Genomic DNA, 20,690 nt, shown 5'->3' with positions numbered 1-20,690 from the left:
TCATCAGATTAAAATAAAAGCTGTATCTGATCCTCTAACAATTCTGGTATAGATTTTGGAGAATCTAGTAAGAAAAACAAATGATTAGCATGCTAATCAAACTAGTAATTCCAAATATCCTGATTTCAGTAAGGTTGACAAATGGCAGATGAGTGATAATTGTGTATCTTTTAATTCTTAAGGAACCAGACAAGTATCGTAAGTTAAAATGAAAACCATGTACTTTAGCCATCAGGGTAAGCAAGCTATCATTAAAGTGTGAGAGTTTATAATCTGTATTCACAACTCACATCAGCAAAAACGGGAGCAATAGAGAGGTAAGCAGACAGTTAATTCTATCAGAAAAGAGTTTCAGGTTTTCTCTAATACTCATAAAGACTAGCTGAGTCTCCCAATGCTGTGCGTGCTATAAAAGAGAGAACTTCAGATTAGAAAAAGATTAACAGAATGCATAGTTGACCTCTTCACCCACAAATACAGGTTATTTAAGAAAATAGAAACTGTGAGTTAAAGCTGGGAAATAAATTTCTCACCTTCTCACTTTTCTTACTCCCCACAAAGGTAACAAGCTAACTTCCTGAATAAGGTTAAAACTGACTACATAGGTACGGACAAATGCTTATCAAGTGTGACTTTAATTTCAGTATGACTGATCTCAGGCTCTACTGGTAATTTCAACCCGTGCAATCCTTACGATTGTTTCCAGCCCGAAAGAGTGAGACCACATTTGCTATACTAGCAACTGAAATGTGTCAGGTGTACATTCAATTACAATATGATTCTTTTATCCAAAAGAACCAAAATAAGAATATGCAGCAAGAATATAATTTAACAAAGTTTTGAGAACATTCACTTCTCAAATACAGGAATGAATGAGGTGAGGTAATGTATAATACAACAAAACTTTTGCTGAATTCAAGGTTTACCTGAAAGATCAAATAAAAATCAAACAAACATATAAAAAGATATGACATTTCATTTTTAATCAGTCAAAAAAAAGAAACAGAAAAGAGTTCTGGACAAAGTCAAATTCCACACACCATAATGCTATAGTTACACATTAAATATAATTACTATCTATACATATGCAAAAATATAAAGTTCTATTTCATACAACAAAACCCTTTATAGAAACCATTTTAAAATTAAGCAGAACTTCTCAACATTAATATGTGAGGTATAAGTCCTTCTAAGGTTCCTTTAAAGGTTTTAAAACAAAATGCTAAATCTAAAAACAATGTCCTTCTGTCAGTTCCCAAGTTAAACCTACTTAAAACAAAAAATTGATAGCTTAGTCACATACTACTTAAATAATATTGTTCAGGCATCTCTGAAATCCTGTTTTTTTTTTCAAGTATGGAAACAGAACTCAAATATTTCACAATACAGTACTAAACAGATGGACTATTTAGGAAAGACTTTTTTGTCATATGGCACAACATTGTTTAATTTCTTCAATGCATTTGGAAATAAATATCAGGCTTTTGTTTTACTTTTCTCCTAAAAGGCCAAAACTATAATGTACATTAGGATAATTTTGACTCTGGTAAGACTTAAGAGTGTAAAATATAACATCAACATTTTATCACAAAAGTAAAGCTGGTAACAAACTATAAAAGGAGCCTGTGCTCTACTCAGATACACCCGGGGATCAAAGCTCGTCATGATAAAAGTATTCATCATGAAGCTGTCTGCCGTAATCTGTGGCTTCACTTGTAAGAAACAAGTCCTGGTTCTCCAGAATCTCTTCTTCAGAGAGCTTTCGGTCACTATTCAAATCCATTTCATCAATTAGATGACGAGCCTTTAAAATAAAACAAAAACGTGTCAAGCATAGTAAGTATTTTTCAGCAAGATGTTCACATTTTAATGGGATCTGATTTGTCAAAATCATTCAGGTATACCAAGTACTCATTATTGTCTAAGTACCTAAAAGTATTAACTATCATGACTGGGTCTGTCTACAGCATTTCTCATCACCTCCTTTCTTAATTTCTGCTGGGTTCTGTCTCCTCCCAACTCAAATCCAATTCAGGATATCTCAAAGACAAGGAAAATTAGTATAACCCATTTTGAGCCCCAGAGGTAAATACAAACTTTTATTATTCTATTGTACTATTGAATTCATATATAATACCATCCTAACTTCCTTGTCTCTTTGACAGTCTAAAACAGATCATAGATTTAAATCAAGAAATAGCAATGCATTGATCCTAAATAACTCCACTACTTCCTTCTTTGGCTTAAGATTCTGAATTTCCTTTACTACAATAGCACAAATTTGGGGATGAGAGAATCCTTCTGTAATACTTACCTCTTCCTGGGCAATGCCCTGGTTATTGGGTACAACCCAGGACAACAGTTCTTGCGGATCAAGTCTGCCATCAGCATCTCTGTCATAATCATTCATGAATCTATCTTTCTCAACAAGTATCCACTCTGGATCTTCACTTGCGGCTATTAATATATTAATATTAAAAAAAGAACATAAACATGCATACACAAGAATACCACACATATCCCATAAGAAGTCTGGTATAGCCCCAGATAGAGGAAATGAATTTAAAGCTTACCACATAAAGGAGGCCCAAAGAAACAAAGCACTTAACTGAAAAGGGCTGAAATAAGCGCAAACTCTATAGTAATTTTCAAAAGTGATACTCAGAGTTTTAAAATTGTTGCACAGAGGGAGGGAGGGAGATGAGAAGGAGGTTCAAAAGGGAGGGGACATATGTAAAACTGCTGCATAGGGACCTCCCTGGCAGACCAGGGCTTGGGCCTCTGTGCTCCCACTGCAGGCCCCGTGGGTTCAATGCCCTGGGGGCGGATCTAGGATCCCACATGCTGTGTGATGTGGCCAAAAAGAAAAAACATCAGCTTTATTGTAAAACTGTTCTGGGATAAAACTCAACTGAAAAAATGAAAACAAACAAACAAACATGAAAGTCTATGTAGCATGCGTCGAACCTGGCGGTGGGAGGGGGGTTCAGGAGGGGGAGCACATGCACACCCGTGGCAGATTCATGCTGATGTATGGCAAAACCAATACAATATTGTAAAGTAACTAGCCTCCAATTAAAATAAATAAATTTATATTAAAAAATACATAAATAAACAGATGGAGATTAACAAAAAGTCTATGTAAAAATCTCATGGAGAAAAAAAATTTTTTTTAAGTGTTACATATTATCACAAACTAGTAATTTTGCTAACTGCTGCTACTTGTTCTGATATTGTTTGCCCAAGTCTGAACTGGGAAATGGTTTTATGAACATCATGTGACTAAATCTTCCTGTGTGTTCTCACAATGTGTGTTCTTACAAAGTAATGCCATAGGTAATTTTAAAGTGACATTCATAGTAAGTGATGCTAAGCAAAAATTCTGAAAAGACAGCTGCTTATACGAAAAGCTGCATATAAAACCTCCTTAAATTTTAAACAGTAAGACATTTTCCACAGTCTTACTCTAGTATTTATAGGATTTTTTTTTTTTCTTCTAAGATCTACATGCAAAGGTACAGGAGTCTGTTTAAAAATATCAACCTTTACTTCCTCAGCCATCTGAATTGATAATTACATTGTATTTGTTTGAAATGGAAGAAAAATGCTTGGCTCTATATGAGGAACTAGAAGTGGGCAAAACAGCATTCTCAGACAAGCTGTAAGCCCCTTTGTTTCACTAGTATTTTACTGAACTCAACAAGGAGGTATGAGGCCCAGTTCTTCCATTTTCCTCCATCAAACAGAGCTCTCAATGAGCAAGACTATCTTCCAATTTCTTCCTTTCCCCTTCCTCCCACACACCCCAGCCTACTTACTCGGGTCCCGCCTGTAGTCCCCAAGAAATTCTTCCAAACTAACAAATCCATCACCATCTTTGTCATGTTCTTCTAAAGCCTCTTGAATGACAAATTCCTATTGCATGTATGTTCACCAAAAAGAAAAAAAATCTGTCACAAAAGTTTCAATTCCATCACCATCTGAATCAACCCTACTATAGAATTAATTATTGAATTATTTCTACTATAATTAATTAATCCTACTATAGAAATATTTAACCTAATTATTCTTTAGGAATAATTATTTTGTCTATACTTGCCACACAATCTTTCTAAACACTGGAATTTAGAAGCAGGAATAAAACCCCAAATATTAATAGCTTAGAATTTAACATCCTTAAGCTTCTATTATTGAGCACTCTACCTCACCCTCCTGAATAACCTTGGCAATAAACTCACATTTCTATTTTCTGCACATTACCTCCTTCTGAAGAATGATATATCTTATATTACCTTTGTCTTCTTTAATTTCACTTTCCTGTCAATCCATTAACAAGCCAAAAGAACCCTCATCTCAGATGTCTCTGCATAGAACTGTTGCCTGAAATGGGTCAGTACCCTATAAAACTTCAACTTCCTTGCTTCCTCTTCCACCCATCTACCTTCATCCACCCTAGACTGCCCCCAAATCGGTTCCTGACTCTTTCTAAGGCTCCTTACCAACTAATCCCTTCTGACCCAAAGATCACGCCCTTTCTAGTTATGCTTTCCCAAGACGACCTGCTCCACTGCTTCCCTTACTACACTCCTGTGTCCCCTTGGACCCTTTTCTTATTATGCCCGTCCTCATGCTATACGTCAGACCCACATCACTTTCTCCTTTATTTCAGAATCAGAGGAAGATACAAAAATAGAAACCTAATCCTTATAAATTTATTTTTTGCCACTTCTGTGGGCTCTCACTGCAGCTTGGAAGTCTCTCTCTGCCTCAGCCTCCCTAACACTCTATGGCTGTTTTTTGACATCTCTATTTTCTCTAAGCCTTACCCCAATTCTCTCCAACATGCTCTTGGCAAAGACTTCCTATTTTTCTAAGCATGGGAGAGGTCTTCTGAAATCCTTCCTTGTTTCCCAGCACTGCATCCTCACCTTTAACCACCTCTATTTTGATGCCTGTTCCTTTCATCCTTCTCTTTGATCTCAGCAGTTAAAGCTCTGCCCCTCTTCTCTAGGATGAAGCCCTCAACTGTCTTCCTAGATCCCATACTTCCCCACTTCCTGAGAGCTTTCTTTTACTCTTAACTCCAGCTTCTCCAACCCTTTCCACTAGCTCCTTTTTCTGTGCCTTTAAAAACAGCCAAGTTCCCATGACTCTGCTGCACTCTTTAACCACCATCCTGGTCTTTCTTTTCCTCTCAGAGGTTACAGCTACTGTTCTCATTTCCTCATTACCTGCTGCTGCCTGAATACTTTTTCAGCCTGGATTCCAGAACCATAACTACAGTGAAACATATTCTCAAAAGTCTCTTATTGTAGTCAAATCCAGGGGCTTTATCTACATCTGCATGAAACAACACTTAAGTAGAAGTTGTTGGGTTTTGTTGTTTTTTTTTAATCAAATATAACAGATTTTCGATACAGAAACCAGGGGATGTTAACCTGGAGACCCAAAGATTAGTTTTGGAGAGAAGATCTGAGAATCTCTTGAAATTATAACCCAGTATTTTATGTGTATGAACATGGACATGTTCAGGACTTTTCTGGGGCAGGGTACACAGCTTGCATCAGATTTTTTTAAAGGAGTCTGTGATCCAATAAAAGAATCACTGATCAAACTGATTATTCCTGCATTCAAGTAATCCTCTTGGGAAACAAAGACATTTCAAGAATGCTGCCTTGGTTAAAATAATTTTTAAAATTATGTGAACGAAAATATTTTTAAATTCCAACTTTTAATTCAAAGTAGAATCACTTAGTTGATCTTATATTCTGCCCTTTTCCTATCCTATATACCCTTAAAAGGGAAACAAGGAAAAAAAGATCCACGAAAACAATTAAGGTAAACAGAAATTAATGAAGCTGCTCTGAATGAGACACCGTCTTATGATCACCCATCTTGTGTGCTGCCATCAACTCCAACTCAGCACAAAGACCATCCTTTCCCATCCCGACATATCCCATTCTGCGATGGTACTGCTTTTGTATCGTTGTTACTCAAGCTTCCAACCTCAGAGTCATTTCTGATTCTTGCCCTCTTCCCCTCCCATGCTATATCAGTCAACATTCCTGTCTATGCTTTCTTCAAAATGTTGGTCACTCATCAATTCATTCCATTGCCACTTAATATTCCAGGGCTATACACATAATGCCTAAATTATTTCATTGCTATCACTGGTCATTTCCCTCCTCAGTCTTCAACTGTTCCTTATTCCCCAGATAATCAAGATCCAACATCCTCCGCCTACCATGCTAGGGCTCAATTAGCTTATCTCCACTTAATTCTGGCACTTAAACAAACTGTGCCCAGCAATGTTCTCAAACTAGGTCATGTACTTTGTGGAAAGTAAGAAATCCAAAGCCTCACAATGGCAAGAGAAATGGCACTGATGGTGGTGTCTTGCCACCAAGTTAGAGAGAAAAATATATCTGCAGTCCTGCTATCAAGGCAGGGACATCCAACCATGACCCATTAAGCACAAAGCTACATCTTCCCTCCCTGAAATGTCCAGGGAACCAAGCCACACAGCTTGGGGCTGATGCCAGGCAACAGACCTCAATGTAAACGTTTAGTCTGTTTTTTAAAAGCCATTTCTTATGTTAAAGTTTACTCTCCAATATGATAGTTTCTGCTCCCAAGAAGTTTACCAAGTCATAGCAGGGACTTAATCACTGTTGAATTATACCCTGGGTTCAACAAAATTTTGAAGAGCTGGTACTTCTTTTAAAGGGATGAGAGGACTCATTATGCCTAAAGTTACAAAAACATTATTAGTCATTAGCAGTTGCATCCCCCCACCTCATCCCACTCCCATACCCTATGAAAAGGGATCTAAATATGATAGTGTTCCCAGACCAAAAGTTTTCACAAGTAACCCTGTAAACTAAACAGGAAGTTCTAGTGTTACTAATATTGAAACACCTGAGAAAAGTCTGAAAGCTACAAAACGACAAGGAAGGCGCTGAAGGTAACCCAGTTATGAAAGAGAAACTAGCCAGGCAAAGACGGATACACATAAACACTTCAGAGACTGAAGAAAACCTCATTCCTTACCTTCTCCCGCCCTGTACACACCCCCACTCCACCAGAAAACCTCCGTCTTCCCACCCCTTTTCTGAAGCAAGGAAAAGTTTAGATCATCTCCTAAAATTCTGTTTTGTATATAATTTATTTTCATTACTATGTAAAAGTTTTAAAGTTTTGGCTATTCAATAGTTATCTTGAAATTTTTTCTTCCTTACCGTCATATAATCAACTTCTTCAGGATGTTCAAAAGCAATAAACTCTTCAAGGTTCAAGCCAGGGCCTGAATCCTGGTTAGCTTTTTCAAATCGCTTCTTGTCCTTTAAATGAAGCTTTGAAAATTAAATATTGAACATTTAAAGGTTTTCTCATTCATCCCACAATGTCATTAAAAATACTTTGAAAAATACAAGCTATGTGACCTCTAAAGTACATTTATATCCATTATCACATTTAATCTTCACATCATCCCTTTGATGTTAAGTTGGGCAAATAACAAGCATTTACTAGAAGCAGTACAGCGACATAGGGAGACTCAGATCTGAATTCCAGCAATGCCACTTATTAACTTGTTACTTACGGCAAACTGCTAAACCTCTTTGGGCTCCTCAACTATACAACTGGGATAATTTGACACCAAAAACAACAGAAGCAAAAATAAACAAGTGGGACTACATCAAACTAAAAGGCTTCTGCACAGCCAAAGAAATCGTCAAGAAAATGAAAGCTACTGAATGGGAGAAAATATCTGCAAATCATCTATCTGATAAGGGGCTAATATCCAAAATATATAGAGAACTCGTACAACTCAATAGAAAAACAAACAGTCCAACTACAAAAATGGGCAGGTCTGAATAGACATTTTCCGAATACATACAGATGGCCAACAGGCAGGTGAAAAGATGCTCAGCATCATAAATCATCAGGGAAATGCAAATCAAAACCACAGTGAGGCACACCTGACACCTGGATGCTATACAACAAGACAATCCAGCAATTCCACTTCTGGGTATTTGTCGAAAGAAAATGAAAATACTAACTCAAAAAGATACACAAGCCTCTATGTTCACTGCAGCATTATTTACAATAGCCAACACATGGGAACAGCCTATATCCACTGATGGATAAATGGATAAAGAAATTACATAATATGTTCCACTAATATATATAAGAATATTATTCAGCCATAAAGAATAAAATCTTGTCATTTAAGACAACATGGATATATACCTCAAGGGCATTATGCTTTGTGAAATAAGTCAGAGAAAGACAAATACTGTATGACCTTGCATATGTAGAATCTAAAAACAAACAAAAAGTTCACAAAAACAAAACCCAAAAAACAAAAACAAAAAACCAAGTTCACAGATAGAGAGAACAGACAGGTGGCTGCCAGAAGTGGCTGGTAGGGAAGTGAGAGAAATCAGTGAACTGTTTTTTGGTTTTTTTTTAGTTTAAATAAACTGAACAATTCATAATAAGAAAAAATCTCTATTAAGCAACTGAGATGAGAATTCCTATCAAGCAATTAGAAAACATATTAGGTATTCAATGTTACGTGTTACTATTATTGATAAAAAAATTGAGATTAAAATGATTTATTGAAAGGGATGTCAGGAAAACAACTAAAATATATTGAACTTGGATCCCTCCTGTTCTTTCTACAACACTACACACTACCTTCTTTAACAATCGCAGCAACTTTTTGAATGCCCCCAAAGCAATGACTTTAGACTATGTATTAGTTCTTGGTGTGCCTATTTCTGTTTCTGGTCTTCAAAATGACTTTTCAAAAACACTGTAACAGGTTTCAAATACTCCTCTTATGAGAATACTTTTGGTAAATATTTGGAAGTCTACTCTTCATAGGCTGTTTATAGTGCTACTTCTGTATGTCCAGATAAACACATCAAAAGCTGAAAAGCCCCTATCTTGGGGTTGAGCTAAATAATCATACCGTTTTCTACTTTGTCATGCCCATCTTCCTTTTCTTTCCCCTCAAGTACACTCTGGTAGGAAACCAAGCAGTAGCGACTATTAGGAGAAAAGCGACTTTTAATCAATTTTCTCAAAGGTAATTCTGTAATTAAGAGGATTGGAAGCCAATAGTGGCATATTGCTAATCCTGCATACATTTTGAGAAATTTCTAGGAATAACTTTCCTTTTTATAAACTGATGTGTATTAAATCACACATTTTTTTAAAAAGCACAATTTCAAATATTTTAGAAGCTTTTAATTTATGTGTTTCACTGTTGAAAAGAAATGCTCTTCTCAATTTTCTAGAATACTAAAGGTTGGGTAGCACTTGTTTACTGAAACAGTAGTTCTTTTACGATGACTGAGTTACAGTGGAGGCTCACTTCTTTCCCCAAAGAATTTGTCTTTTAAATACCCAGATTCCACTAGCCAGTTATATTCACCCAATCATGGCAGAGAAAAAAACATGTTTCCAAACAGCTGCTTTTAACTTAATGTTTCATAATTTTAAATAACTAGACTAAATAATGTACATGTTATGTTCAGGTTTAACATGGGGAAAAGTAGAAAAACAAGAATTTGAGGTACTTAGCTGAGTCAATCAAGGTTTTTGAATAAATCACTATTCAAAATACTAAAGTGCTTAGATTTCCTTATGAAAGAACCCTTCAATCTGGAGCAAAAGGTCCATGTTTCAGCAGAGGGAGCTGAATTTGGCCAAATTTGCCTATGGAAAGAAAGGATCTCTTTCAATAGCTGAGATTTCTTAAAAAAAAAAATAAAGTACTTTTCTCATTTACATTTCTCAGGTTTTTAAAAAATAATGGGATTTTTAAAAGTCTTATTCATGGTCATTTAAAGAACACATTTATTAGAGACTCATATTAAAGAAGCTAATACACCAAGACTTTGTCCAAAGGGGCAAATTTCTAAAAGACGACCACAAAGGACTGTCAGTTTCATAAAACCTCAACACTTTTTTTTTCCTGTATAAAACCCTTGTGTTCTAGTGCATAGAAAGTACTATGCACAGTAGTAAAAAGATAGAAACTACTATAGTCATTTATTTTTACATTGTAACAGAAACTTGTGAAGAACAAAACTGCCATCTTTTGGTAGACTAAAGATTTTACACGAGGAAATCTATAACCTGTGATAACAGAACAAAAGTCTAGGTCTTAAGATTCTGATTAGCCACATGCATGATTATATCCTACACAAATAAATCCTGCTTACACATGCACATTCGCAGCTGGCTTTAGAAGTTATAGGAATTGAGCTTTTGCCAGGTAGGTCCTCAAACTTTAATTATCCTGCTTAAAAGTGCTGACTATACTTGTTCATCAGGTCATAAAGAAATACTTTTTTTCCGGCATCTCACAGCCTGCAAGTCATTATTCCAGGTTATCTCTATTCTCTGTATGAAAACATTAAAAGTAACATATAATTCAGCTATCAAATTGATTTTTGGTTTTTAATAGGCTTCCATACAAAAACATTTTATTTGGACATCCAATTACTTTTTATGATTCTTTTATGGTACAATGTTTAGGCTGTAACTTTGATCAAGATCGATACATTCTTCATCCTTTTATTTTTTATTTTGCAGAATCATGCAATTGTGTCTGGGTTCATTTTTATACCCCACATCCACTTTTAGTGGGTCATATATGTAAATATATATATATATATATATATATATATATATATAATTCTAACAAAGTATTATAAATAGAATTTCATGTAGAGACATATTCCTATGTTGTTGAAGAATAAGCAACAGGACCAATAGGACTCCCATTGAGAAGTGTTCATTTCAGGGACCCATTAATTCCTGTAGGCTATAAGGTCCATCTAATTCATTCTTTAAAAGTACAGTCTTATAATCAACATGTCCAGAGTACCTGGGTGAGAAACACAGCATTAAAATCAGACATCTTTTAAAAAAACCAAACTGCTCATCAACAGTTTATGTAACAAGTCACGTACTTCTTCAAAGTAAAGATTTTCTTCTCCATACCATCATGTATTATTACATTCCACCCTACTCCACTCTCCAAAGAATATAGATTTTAAAAAACTACACAATTTCCCTACTTTTTGATGGGATAATAATTAAATCTTTTGAGTGAAAAACAAACACAGAATCTACTTCTGGTAAGATTTTAAAATACTGTATTTAACGTTTGTATTATTCCCTGGCAAAGAAGTCATAATGTCACACCATGGTTTGGTTTTAAGAAAAAATCTTGGAATGTGAACGATGCTTTTAAGATGAGTTAATTCCTATAGTAAAGGAGAATAACTAGCAGACAAATTCTAGATCTCATTATCATCATCTGTTTTCTTTTTAGCACTAAGTAGTAAAAAGACTGATTTACACTCTTTTCAGTCTGCTGTAAGATGAAGACCCAAATAAGGAGAAAAGAGGATACTTTCCCCCTATATATTAAATCTTATCTACTCTAAAGCTGATAGTTAACAAATGCTTAAACAACTTCCAAAAGCTGATTGTATGTAAGTATTAGAGATAAACATGTGACTCACATGTTTTCTTCAACAATTTTCTTTCAAATTAACATAGAAGGATTTACCAGTTCAACTGCTACTATTTATTACTATTTCTCCATACTGTTTTCATCCCCATTTTTAGATATGAGGACACTGAGGCACAGGAGGGTTAATTTAACCCAAGGTACCCCACTGTCATGTGGTGCTGCGTGCATGCTCAGTCCTGTCTGATGCTTTGCGACCCTTTGGACTGCAGCCTGCCAGTCCGTCTCCTCCAGAGGATCTTCCCAACCCAGGGACTGAACTCGCATTTCCTCCAGCTCCTGAATTGCAAGTGGATTCTTTAGCTGCCGAAGCACTGGGGAAGCCCTTGCTGAATGTAAAGCCAAGGTGACTGGCCCCACAGCTGGAGTCCTTACCCTCCACACTGGTGGTACAGGCACAGCACATGCATAATCATGTCAACCACAAATTGGCACTTGCCATGGGTGCCTGCCATCTACCTCTACAAGAATTAAATCATGTGCTGCTGCAGCTGCTGGGCTCCAGCACCCTCTGAAGGAGCTCAAGATGGACAGCAGAAGCCAGGCACTCTGCGTTCTGGGAAAACTGGCAGGACAGGTCTTCAGATAGTTAGATATTCTCAGGAGATAATTTTATGAGCCCAATTCTTCTATCTCCTCATCTCTAGAAAAGCACTAAAATCCTTCATGGTTGACAACTGTTTCTCATGACTAGCAGAAGCTTCATAAGACCAGCAGAAACTTTCTAAAAAAATTAATGTGCTTGACTGTATGTACTCCCCCTTTACCCAAATCACATATAGACTGTCCTTTCCTTCCCCCCTGCCTCTTTGGAGCAGTTTCTCAGAGCTATCTGAGGCGCTGTCTCCCAGGCTGCAGTCCTCATATTGCCTCAAATAAAACTTAACACACAACTCTCAATTGTGCATTTTTTTAGTCGACAATCCTTAGCAGAGAAACAACCAATTTCGAGTTAGTGATGACCTACAGAGTTCAAGTGGTTCTTAAATAAATAGCATATACAATGCCACAATATGGCCACAGTAAAAACTAAATTGTAGATGCCAACAGAGGAAGCTCAGAAGTTTTCAAAGCACCCTTGACTAATATGTTGGGACATGACCTTTGCAAATAGTTGTTTGAGTTTATTTTTTCCACATACAACAACCTCTTTTTAAAAAAAGTCTTTAAAATTACCTCTGAAATACAAAGTATTCACAATATCAATTTTTAAGGCTTATAGTAATTTGTCTTAAAGACTTCCTACCAATTACTAAGTAAAGTCTTTAAAAAAGTTCCTATTAATTCCTAAATATGTCTTCCTCAATTCTGCTTAAGAAGTATTTCAACAAATTAAACCATGAGACACAACACAACTCACAGTGATACTGAATCTTTAAAAATAAGTTATTTTAAATGGTGCAGCCACTATGGAAGACAGTGTTGCAGTTCCTCAGAAATTTAAAAACAGAATTACTATATATGAACTAGCAATTCCACTTCTGGATGTACCCACAAAAGAATTAAAGGCAGGATCTCAAAGAGGTATTTGTACATCCATGTTCATAGCAACATTACTCCCAATAGCCAAAAAGATGAAGCAACTCAACTCACCATTGATTGATGGATGGATAACAAAATGTGATATATACATATACTGGAATATTATTGTCTTTAAAAGGAAATTTTGACACATAGTATGACCTGGACAAATCTTGAGACTGCTAAGTGAAATAAGCTAATCACAAAAAATATACTGTATGATTCCACTTACATGAGGCACCTAGAATACAGTAAGTCTCATTCATATGAACCTTCAAGTTGCAAACTTTCAAAGATGTGAACGTGTGTTTTCATGTCCAATCACTTAAGCTAATTCACAGGTCTGGCGTCCATTGTCACATGCATGCATCCTCTCCAAGTGCTTATGCTTTTGTGTACCTTACTGTACAGTATGTACAGAGTACGGGCTTTGAAGGTGGCATTAGAGGTAAAGAACCAGCCTGCCAATGCAGAAGACGTAAGAGACGCAGGTTCGACCCCTGGGTCGGAAGATGCCCTGGAGAAGGAAATGGCAACCTACTCCAGTATTCTTGCCTGGAAAATCCCATGGACAAAGCAGCCTGGCATTGCAAAGTCAGACATGACTGAAGCAACTCAGCATGCATGCAGGCACTGTATAAAATACGGTAGTACAGTCTCCTTATTTCAAGCCCAATATGTCCAGAGGCAAGCATAAAAGAAGCAGTGACGTAGCTGGAACTACTGTACTTTTCAAGGTACTATACTGTAAAATTAAAGTTGTTTTATTTTCTTGTATTTTTGTGTGTATTATTTGTGCAAAAAGTATTATAAACCTATTATAACACTGTATAGCTGATTTGTGTTTGTTGGGTACAGGCTAACTTTGTTGAACTTATGAATGCACTTTTGGAATGGAACTCGTTCATATGTTGGGGAATTACTGTAGTTGAATTCGGAGACACAAAGTAAAGCGGTGATTGCCAGGGGCTGGGGGAAGTGGAAACGGGGAGTTATTTGAGGCTTCCTGGTGGTTCAGATGGTAGACAATGTGCGTGCAATGCAGGGGACCTGGGTTTGATCCCTGGGTGGAAAAGATTCCCTGGAGAAGGGAATGGAAACCCACTCCAGTATTCTTGCCTGGAGAATTCCATGGACAAAGGAGGCTGGCAGCCTACAGTCCATGGGGTTGCAAAGAGTCAGACACAACTAAGTGACTAACACTTTAATGGGTTTAGAGTTTCAGTTTTGCAAGATGAAATAAATTCTGGAGATTGGTTGCCTAACAGTGTGAATATAATAAAAAAATATGGAACTGCACACTTAAAAATAGTAAAATGGTAAATTTTATGTGTATCTTACCACAATTTAAAAAATGTTTATTTTATATAAATACTTAAAATGGTACTTAAAAATGGGAATAGGCCTCTATAATCTTCCTAATAAATATGATACAAAACCAACCATTCAATAACACAATAAAATAAAATATTATGAAACATATTCAAAATACACTAAAAAAGCAAACCAGGAAATGAGAACAAATGATGCAGCTAAGAAAAAGATGCAGGGATAATTGAGGTAGTCCAGAATAAGAGTCCTAAATCTGGCTAGAAAGGAAACATCAAAATGACCACTGAGGTGGAACAGGTGATTGCCTAGAGAACAAGGCAATCCAGTCGATGACCTCAGGGTTCTTGTGCTCACTCATGCAGGAAACTGAACTGATATAATCAAAAGAAAAAGCTTGTGCACACATACTCACCTGCCTAAAAGACTCCTCTTCTGCATCATCGAGAGCAGTGTTCTCAACAAAGTCGATCACCCGATCATACATCTGAATGTTGTATTCATCCCATGACACACTACCATCACTGTTTTTATCATACTCAATAAACTGTTGTTTCGCTTCTTGCATAGCATAATGTTTAAAAGACATTTGAATCCATGAACTGAGTTCACCTATGAGAATTTCCCAGAACACAATGAATGTGACAGTAATTCTGATACTTAAGAGTAGTGAGGATTTCTAAACATTCTTTAAAAGAAAAAAAAAAAAACTTTAGTGTTTATAAATATTTGAGTGAGAATTGGTTTAGCTGCGTTCATAGAAATAGGAGTAGGAGACAAGGAGAGCTGTTTGGAATCTAAGAATGTTATATGTGATCAACCCAGAACGTAAGCCCTTTGAGTATGGAGAGTTTTGGTATATTTTGTTCACTAAGGTACTCCAAATGACTAGAAAGCACCGGGCTCAAGAAGTATTTATTAAATAAACTACCAATTGGCCAAGAAAGCACTTGACTTTTAAAACATATTATCCAAAAAATTGCAGATAACTTTTGCTAATTGGGCTTTCCTGATAGCTCAGTTGGTAAAGAATCTGTCCCAATGCAGGAGACCCTGGTTTGATTCCTAGGTTGGGAAGATCCACTAGAGAAGAGATAGGCTACCCACTCCAGTATTCTTGGGCTTCCCTTGTGGCTCAGCTGGTAAAGAATCCACCTGCAATGCAGGAGACCTGAGTTTGATCCCTGGGTTGGGAAGATCCCTTGGAGAGGGAAAAGGCTACTCACTCAAGTATTCTGGCCTAGAGAGTTCCATGGACTGTATATAGTCCATGGGATCACAAAGAGTTGGACACGACTGAGCAACTTTTACTTTGCTAATTATCACAGACCTCTCAGGAAGCACAAATATTTGAATAGCTACCCACTTAATACGTATTAGAAAAAAGTGTTCTTCATTTACAAAAATAATATACAGTTTAAAATACATTTTACATTGAGTTGAATCAAGACTATATTAAGGAAATAATAGATAAGTAAGTATGATCTAACTTCTGAAAAATGCACTCAAGTGACTGAAGTTTGAGAAACATTGTTACAGTATATTACCATTAACTATGTCAAATCATCTGGAGGAAATTTTAACAAAGTTATGGGTAGCAATTATGATTTATGCGTGTCTTGTAATAGCTTTGTCTTAACTGGGTATCTGAAAACATGGAGGAAAAGTTTCTAAATCTCAAATGTCCACTTTCAAATTAACTTTTAAAAATCTATCTTAAAATACTTTAAAATATCTATAGAGATATTTTGGAGAAGGAAATGGCAACCCACTCCAGTGTTCTTGCCTTGAGAATCCCAGGGACGGGGGAGCCTGGTGGGCTGCCGTCTATGGGGTCGCACAGAGTCGGACATGACTGAAGCGACTTAGCAGCAGCAGAGATATTTAGTATATGCATCATAGAAAAAAAGGGATGAGGGGAGAAAAATGTGCGTATTTGTAAGAATAGCAAGAGTACCCATTTGGTTTAAAGATAATACACCATTTAGTTTAAAGAATGGTACTCCTCTGTTAGTTTGAGGGAAGTCAGGTGAATAGAGAAAAGTAAAGATATTTTTGTCTCTCCTGAAACTTTAAATTGGGATAGAATAATTATGGTAACCATGGAACAATTACTTTATACCAAGTCCTCTACAGATGCTGTCTCTAATCTTCAAAACAAGGCAATTATAATCATTGCTTTACAGTTCAGGAAATTGATATTAGAAATTGAGGACTCATAACTGATAAGCAGCAGAATCCAGATTCAAACCCCATGTTTGGCTTCAAAGCCCAAACTCTTTCCACTGAACTTTGCTGTCTCTCAAGAACCCGAGTCCAGTCATGGCCCTTAACGTGCAAATAAGCAAAACTTCCTGAAGAGTCCTCAAGTGGAATGATCGTCCAGGCGTAACAGGGTACAGAATGGAACAGAGGCCAGAAACAGGGCTTCACACTTCAGCTCTGCTGTTAGAGGTAAGTTTACCCTCTCAAGGTTTTGTTTTCTCATCTACTAAATGAAGATTTGGACTAAGTTCCTTTTAATTTTAATTTTTTAAAAGCTTACTGTTAAATATTGGAGCATATATAGGCCCTTACAGATAAATGCCACCAAGTTTTCCAAATCATCTTGCGCACTCTCTAATGTATCCAAAGATGGACCTATTCTTATTGGATAATTAGCCTAGAGGCTCTGTTGTTCACATAAAAGGAACAAAGCCTTAATATTGGTGACCACACCTGAGGGCACTTCATTGACAACACATCTTGAATTTACCAATCAGGTTGTAATTCTCTCTAGCAACTTCATTCTTCAGATGTTGAGCACCATTTAAATGAGAGTTATAGCAAAACAGTTCCTGAATTTTTGTTGAGGATCAATTTGGAAAACTTGATAGGGTTCTTCAAATGAATGAAGCAATGGGGAGAGGCAGCTATTTATTTAGACTATTCTTTTAATAATCTGTGCATTTCGTTCCTGACTCTAGAACCTATCTAAGAGCACTCATTTTTTTTTTTTTTAAGTGAAGGATATTAAAGACTGAATTAAGGGCAGGAGATATGGATTCTAATCCTGGTTTTGCCACTCATTTGAGCAAGGTACGTATGCCTCTGGGTTTCAATTTCTTCACCCCTACAAAAAGAGGTGGACATAATGATTATATGGTTCCTACCGAGTTATAATCATGTGTCATAAATACAATTCACACGCAACAGGTCCTTTTCTACTTGCTTATAAAAAGAAGCAAGTTCTTAAGATTCTAATGAAGCATTTATCAAAAGAGCAATAAACTTAATGCCTTAAGGCTTTAGTTTGTTTCTCCAAAATGAATTACATTGTTGACACTGATAAAAAGTCATGTGAGGAGTCCGGCAATTGCTCTAGGTATGACCTGAACACCGTGTAGGGTCAATGATGCTTATGTATTACGGGAGAAAGCACTGAGCTTTACTTGGTATCCTATGTCTAAAGATTTGGAGGTATAAAACCTACTCACCATGTCCTTTTTCCCCTCTCACATATCATCTCTAACTGATTGCAACACTAGTCATCTACACTCAACAGACACCCTGCTTAAATGTTTGCATTTGTCTCCTACAAAGGGCTGTCTCCATTGTTAGTTGTGTAGGACGTCCTTACTTTCGGTGAGAAAGCCATCTGAGTCCAAGTCAATTTTCTTTATGATTGACTTCAGTCTTTTGTGTTGCTCTTCGGGGGAGAGTTTAACATATTCATCGACTTCTTCCTTTGGGAGGTAAGCGATATACAGAGGGGATCACGCATTACTATCAGGAGGGCAAAATGGTGGAGAAAAACAGAGCTATTAGAGACCTCCCTTGCGGAGGGCTTTTGGGGTGACCCATATCTGCTCTCCAAGGGCCCTCCCCCAATGATCCCCTCAGTAACCCTGCCCCTTGTAGGGAAAGTAGAAGGGATCTGGCTCTTGGGCTGCATTGTTTTGACGCGCTTACAGACTCCGGGGTCCATCGGAGAGTGAGCGGCGCCCCGCCCGGCCCCCATTGTCAGGCTGCCCCGACCAGGCCTCGCCCGGCAGCCCCCTTTGTCCCGCGGGGACAAAGCCCGCGGCAGCCGCGCTGCGAGGCCCGACCCTCCCAGCCCCCGGTCTGGCCGCCTCACCTGGCCGCCCAGCAGCGCCTCGCGGTCGTAGTCGGCGCGGTGCTCGCCCTGCTGGTAGTGCAGCTCCTCGGCTTCCCCGGCGCCGGCTGCCGCGGCGCACAGCAGCAGCAGCCCCAGCGTGGCGGGCCTCGGGCCCAGCTGCATCGCGCCGGCCAGCCGCGGACACACAGAAAGGCGAGGAGGGAAGCAGGCGGGGCCCAAGCCAGCGGCGGCGCTCGAATGAGCGCTGCAGAGAGGCGGCGCGGCGTACGTACGGAGGTGGGAACGGAATGCGGAGAGGTCCGTGGCCTCAGTAACTAGAGCGACGTAACGCGGAGGCCCGAGCCCCAACTGCGATGGTGAAACTGGCCAGGCCGAGGCCTAAATAGCATCGGCGGGGGGGGCGGGGAGGGGGCGGGGCTCCAGGCCGCGCCGCTGATTGGGTACCACGGCGCTGGGGGTGGACCGCGGCGATGTGGCGATCTGCAGCGGGCCCAGAGGTTCCCGGAGGCTGGCGGTCGCGGCCGGGAGGGGAGACCCCCGGGGGAGCCTTTCCTTGCGCCACGACACCCTCCAGAAGACACGCCCTCACTCCACCCTCGCCCTGTCTCTGTCAGTCAGCCTCATTCCTGCCCGAAGGTCCCTGTCTACTCCATGTAACCGACCCTGCTTCCATCAATGAGAAAGGCTGCAGATCTGGATGAAAAGGCAATGGCACCCCTCTCCAGTACTCTTGCCTGGAAAATCCCATGGACGGAGGAGGCTGGTAGGCTGCAGTCCATGGGGTCGCTAAGAGTCAGACACAACTGAGCGACTTCACTTTGACTTTTCACTTTCATGCCTTGGAGGAGGAAATGGCAACCCACTCCAGTGTTCTTGCCTGGAGAATCCCATGGACAGAGGAGCCTGGTGGCCTGCCGTCTATGGGGTCGCACAGAGTCGGACACGACTGAAGCGACTTAGCAGCAGCAGCAGCAGGAAAATCTTTGTATTTCCAAGTCTTTAATGTATCTCTACTTACTTATTTGACCAGAGCAGAACGAATGAACCCGGGTACTGAAGCCAGATGTTTTGTATCTGATGCTCAATTTCTCGATTTACAAGTTCTGTGACCTTCGCCAAGTTTGATGTTGTTTAGTCGCTAAGTCGCTTCCTACTCTTTGCGACCCCATGGACTGTAGCCTACCAGGCTCCTATGTCCATGGGATTTTTCCAGGTAAGAATACTGGAGTGGGTTGCCGTGCCCCTCTCCAAGGGGTCATCCGCACCCAGGGTCGGAACCCGCACCTCCTGCTTTGGTATGCGGATTCTTTACCACTGTCCCTAAGTGAAATGTATAATTCAGTAAATTATACATATGTATATTTTGTATGTAATATTAAACAAATTATGTAAATTAAACAAATTATGTTTAAGACATAAATTATTCTTTAAGATTAGCATATACTTGGCCTACTTAATATTGCTCTGCAGGAGACCTGAGGCTCCTTCTCACAACCGAGTCCCAAACATTCCCTGCCACCTGCCTGGAGAGCTGGCACTCAGGATACTTACCATCCAGGCATTTAAGAAATATTGACACCTTTTGTATAGTTATAACTGGACATGGAACAACAGACCGGTTCCAAATAGAGAAAGGAGTTCGTCAAGGCTGTATATTGTCACCCTGCTTATTTAACTTATATGTACAGTATATCATGAAAAACGCTGGGCTGGATGAAGCACAAGCTGGAATCAAGATTACAGGGAGAAATATCAATAACCTTGGATTTGCAGATGACACCACCCTTATGGCAGAAAGTGAAGAACTAAAGAGCCTCTTGATGAAAGTGAAAGAGGAGAGTGAAAAAGTTGGCTTAAAGCTCAACATTCAGAAAACTAAGATCATGGCATCTGGTCCCATCACTTCATGGCGAATAGATGGGAAAACAGTGGAAACACTGACAGACTTTATTTTTGGGGGCTCCAAAATCACTGCAGATGGTGACTGCAGCCATGAAATTAAAAGACCCTTACACCTTGGAAGGAAAGTTATGACCAATCTAGACGGCATATTAAAAAACAGAGACATTACTTTGCCAACAAAGGTCCATCTAGTCAAAGCTATGGTTTTTCCAGTAGTCATGTATGGATGTGAGAGTTGGACTATTAAGAAAGCTGAGCACCTAACAACTGATGCTTTTGAACTGT

At 38.6% G+C, this 20,690-nt stretch overlaps 1 protein-coding gene across 2 annotated transcripts; it reads right to left on the bottom strand.

Annotated features, from left to right (window-relative positions):
* Positions 1 to 958: 958 nt before the first annotated feature.
* Positions 959 to 18,877, bottom strand: RCN2 (reticulocalbin 2). Of its 2 annotated transcripts, none has more exons than XM_061394731.1 (7): positions 18,522 to 18,877; positions 18,024 to 18,129; positions 14,820 to 15,016; positions 7,239 to 7,352; positions 3,819 to 3,915; positions 2,315 to 2,457; positions 959 to 1,804 (listed from the first exon to the last, which is right to left on the bottom strand). In XM_061394731.1, exons 1-7 carry the CDS (start codon positions 18,663 to 18,665, stop codon positions 1,652 to 1,654), a joined length of 954 nt encoding a protein of 317 aa, XP_061250715.1. In that variant the 5' UTR covers positions 18,666 to 18,877; the 3' UTR covers positions 959 to 1,651. The 2 variants fall into 2 exon arrangements, with proteins under 2 accessions (XP_061250715.1, XP_061250716.1); XM_061394732.1 differs by having other exon boundaries at positions 7,239 to 7,340.
* Positions 18,878 to 20,690: the final 1,813 nt, after the last annotated feature.

Source organism: Bos javanicus, chromosome 21 (genome assembly GCF_032452875.1).
Source record: "Bos javanicus breed banteng chromosome 21, ARS-OSU_banteng_1.0, whole genome shotgun sequence".
NCBI classification, from domain to species: domain Eukaryota; kingdom Metazoa; phylum Chordata; class Mammalia; order Artiodactyla; family Bovidae; genus Bos; species Bos javanicus.
Note: the sequence above shows the minus strand (reverse complement) of the source record. Positions and strands in the feature narration are given on the sequence as shown.

What these genes read in the sequence shown, in the direction of transcription:
- RCN2 (XM_061394731.1), bottom strand. Translation starts at nt 18,665, where the DNA reads ATGCAGCTGGGCCCGAGGCCCGCCACGCTGGGGCTGCTGCTGCTGTGC. An exon ending in AGATGGCTTTCTCACCGAAA is followed by an intron (nt 15,017 to 18,023) that starts GTAAGGACGTCC and finishes AAATTCTCATAG; the next exon opens with GTGAACTCAGTTCATGGATT. An exon ending in AAGAGGAGTCTTTTAGGCAG is followed by an intron (nt 7,353 to 14,819) that starts GTGAGTATGTGT and finishes TAATTTTCAAAG; the next exon opens with CTTCATTTAAAGGACAAGAA.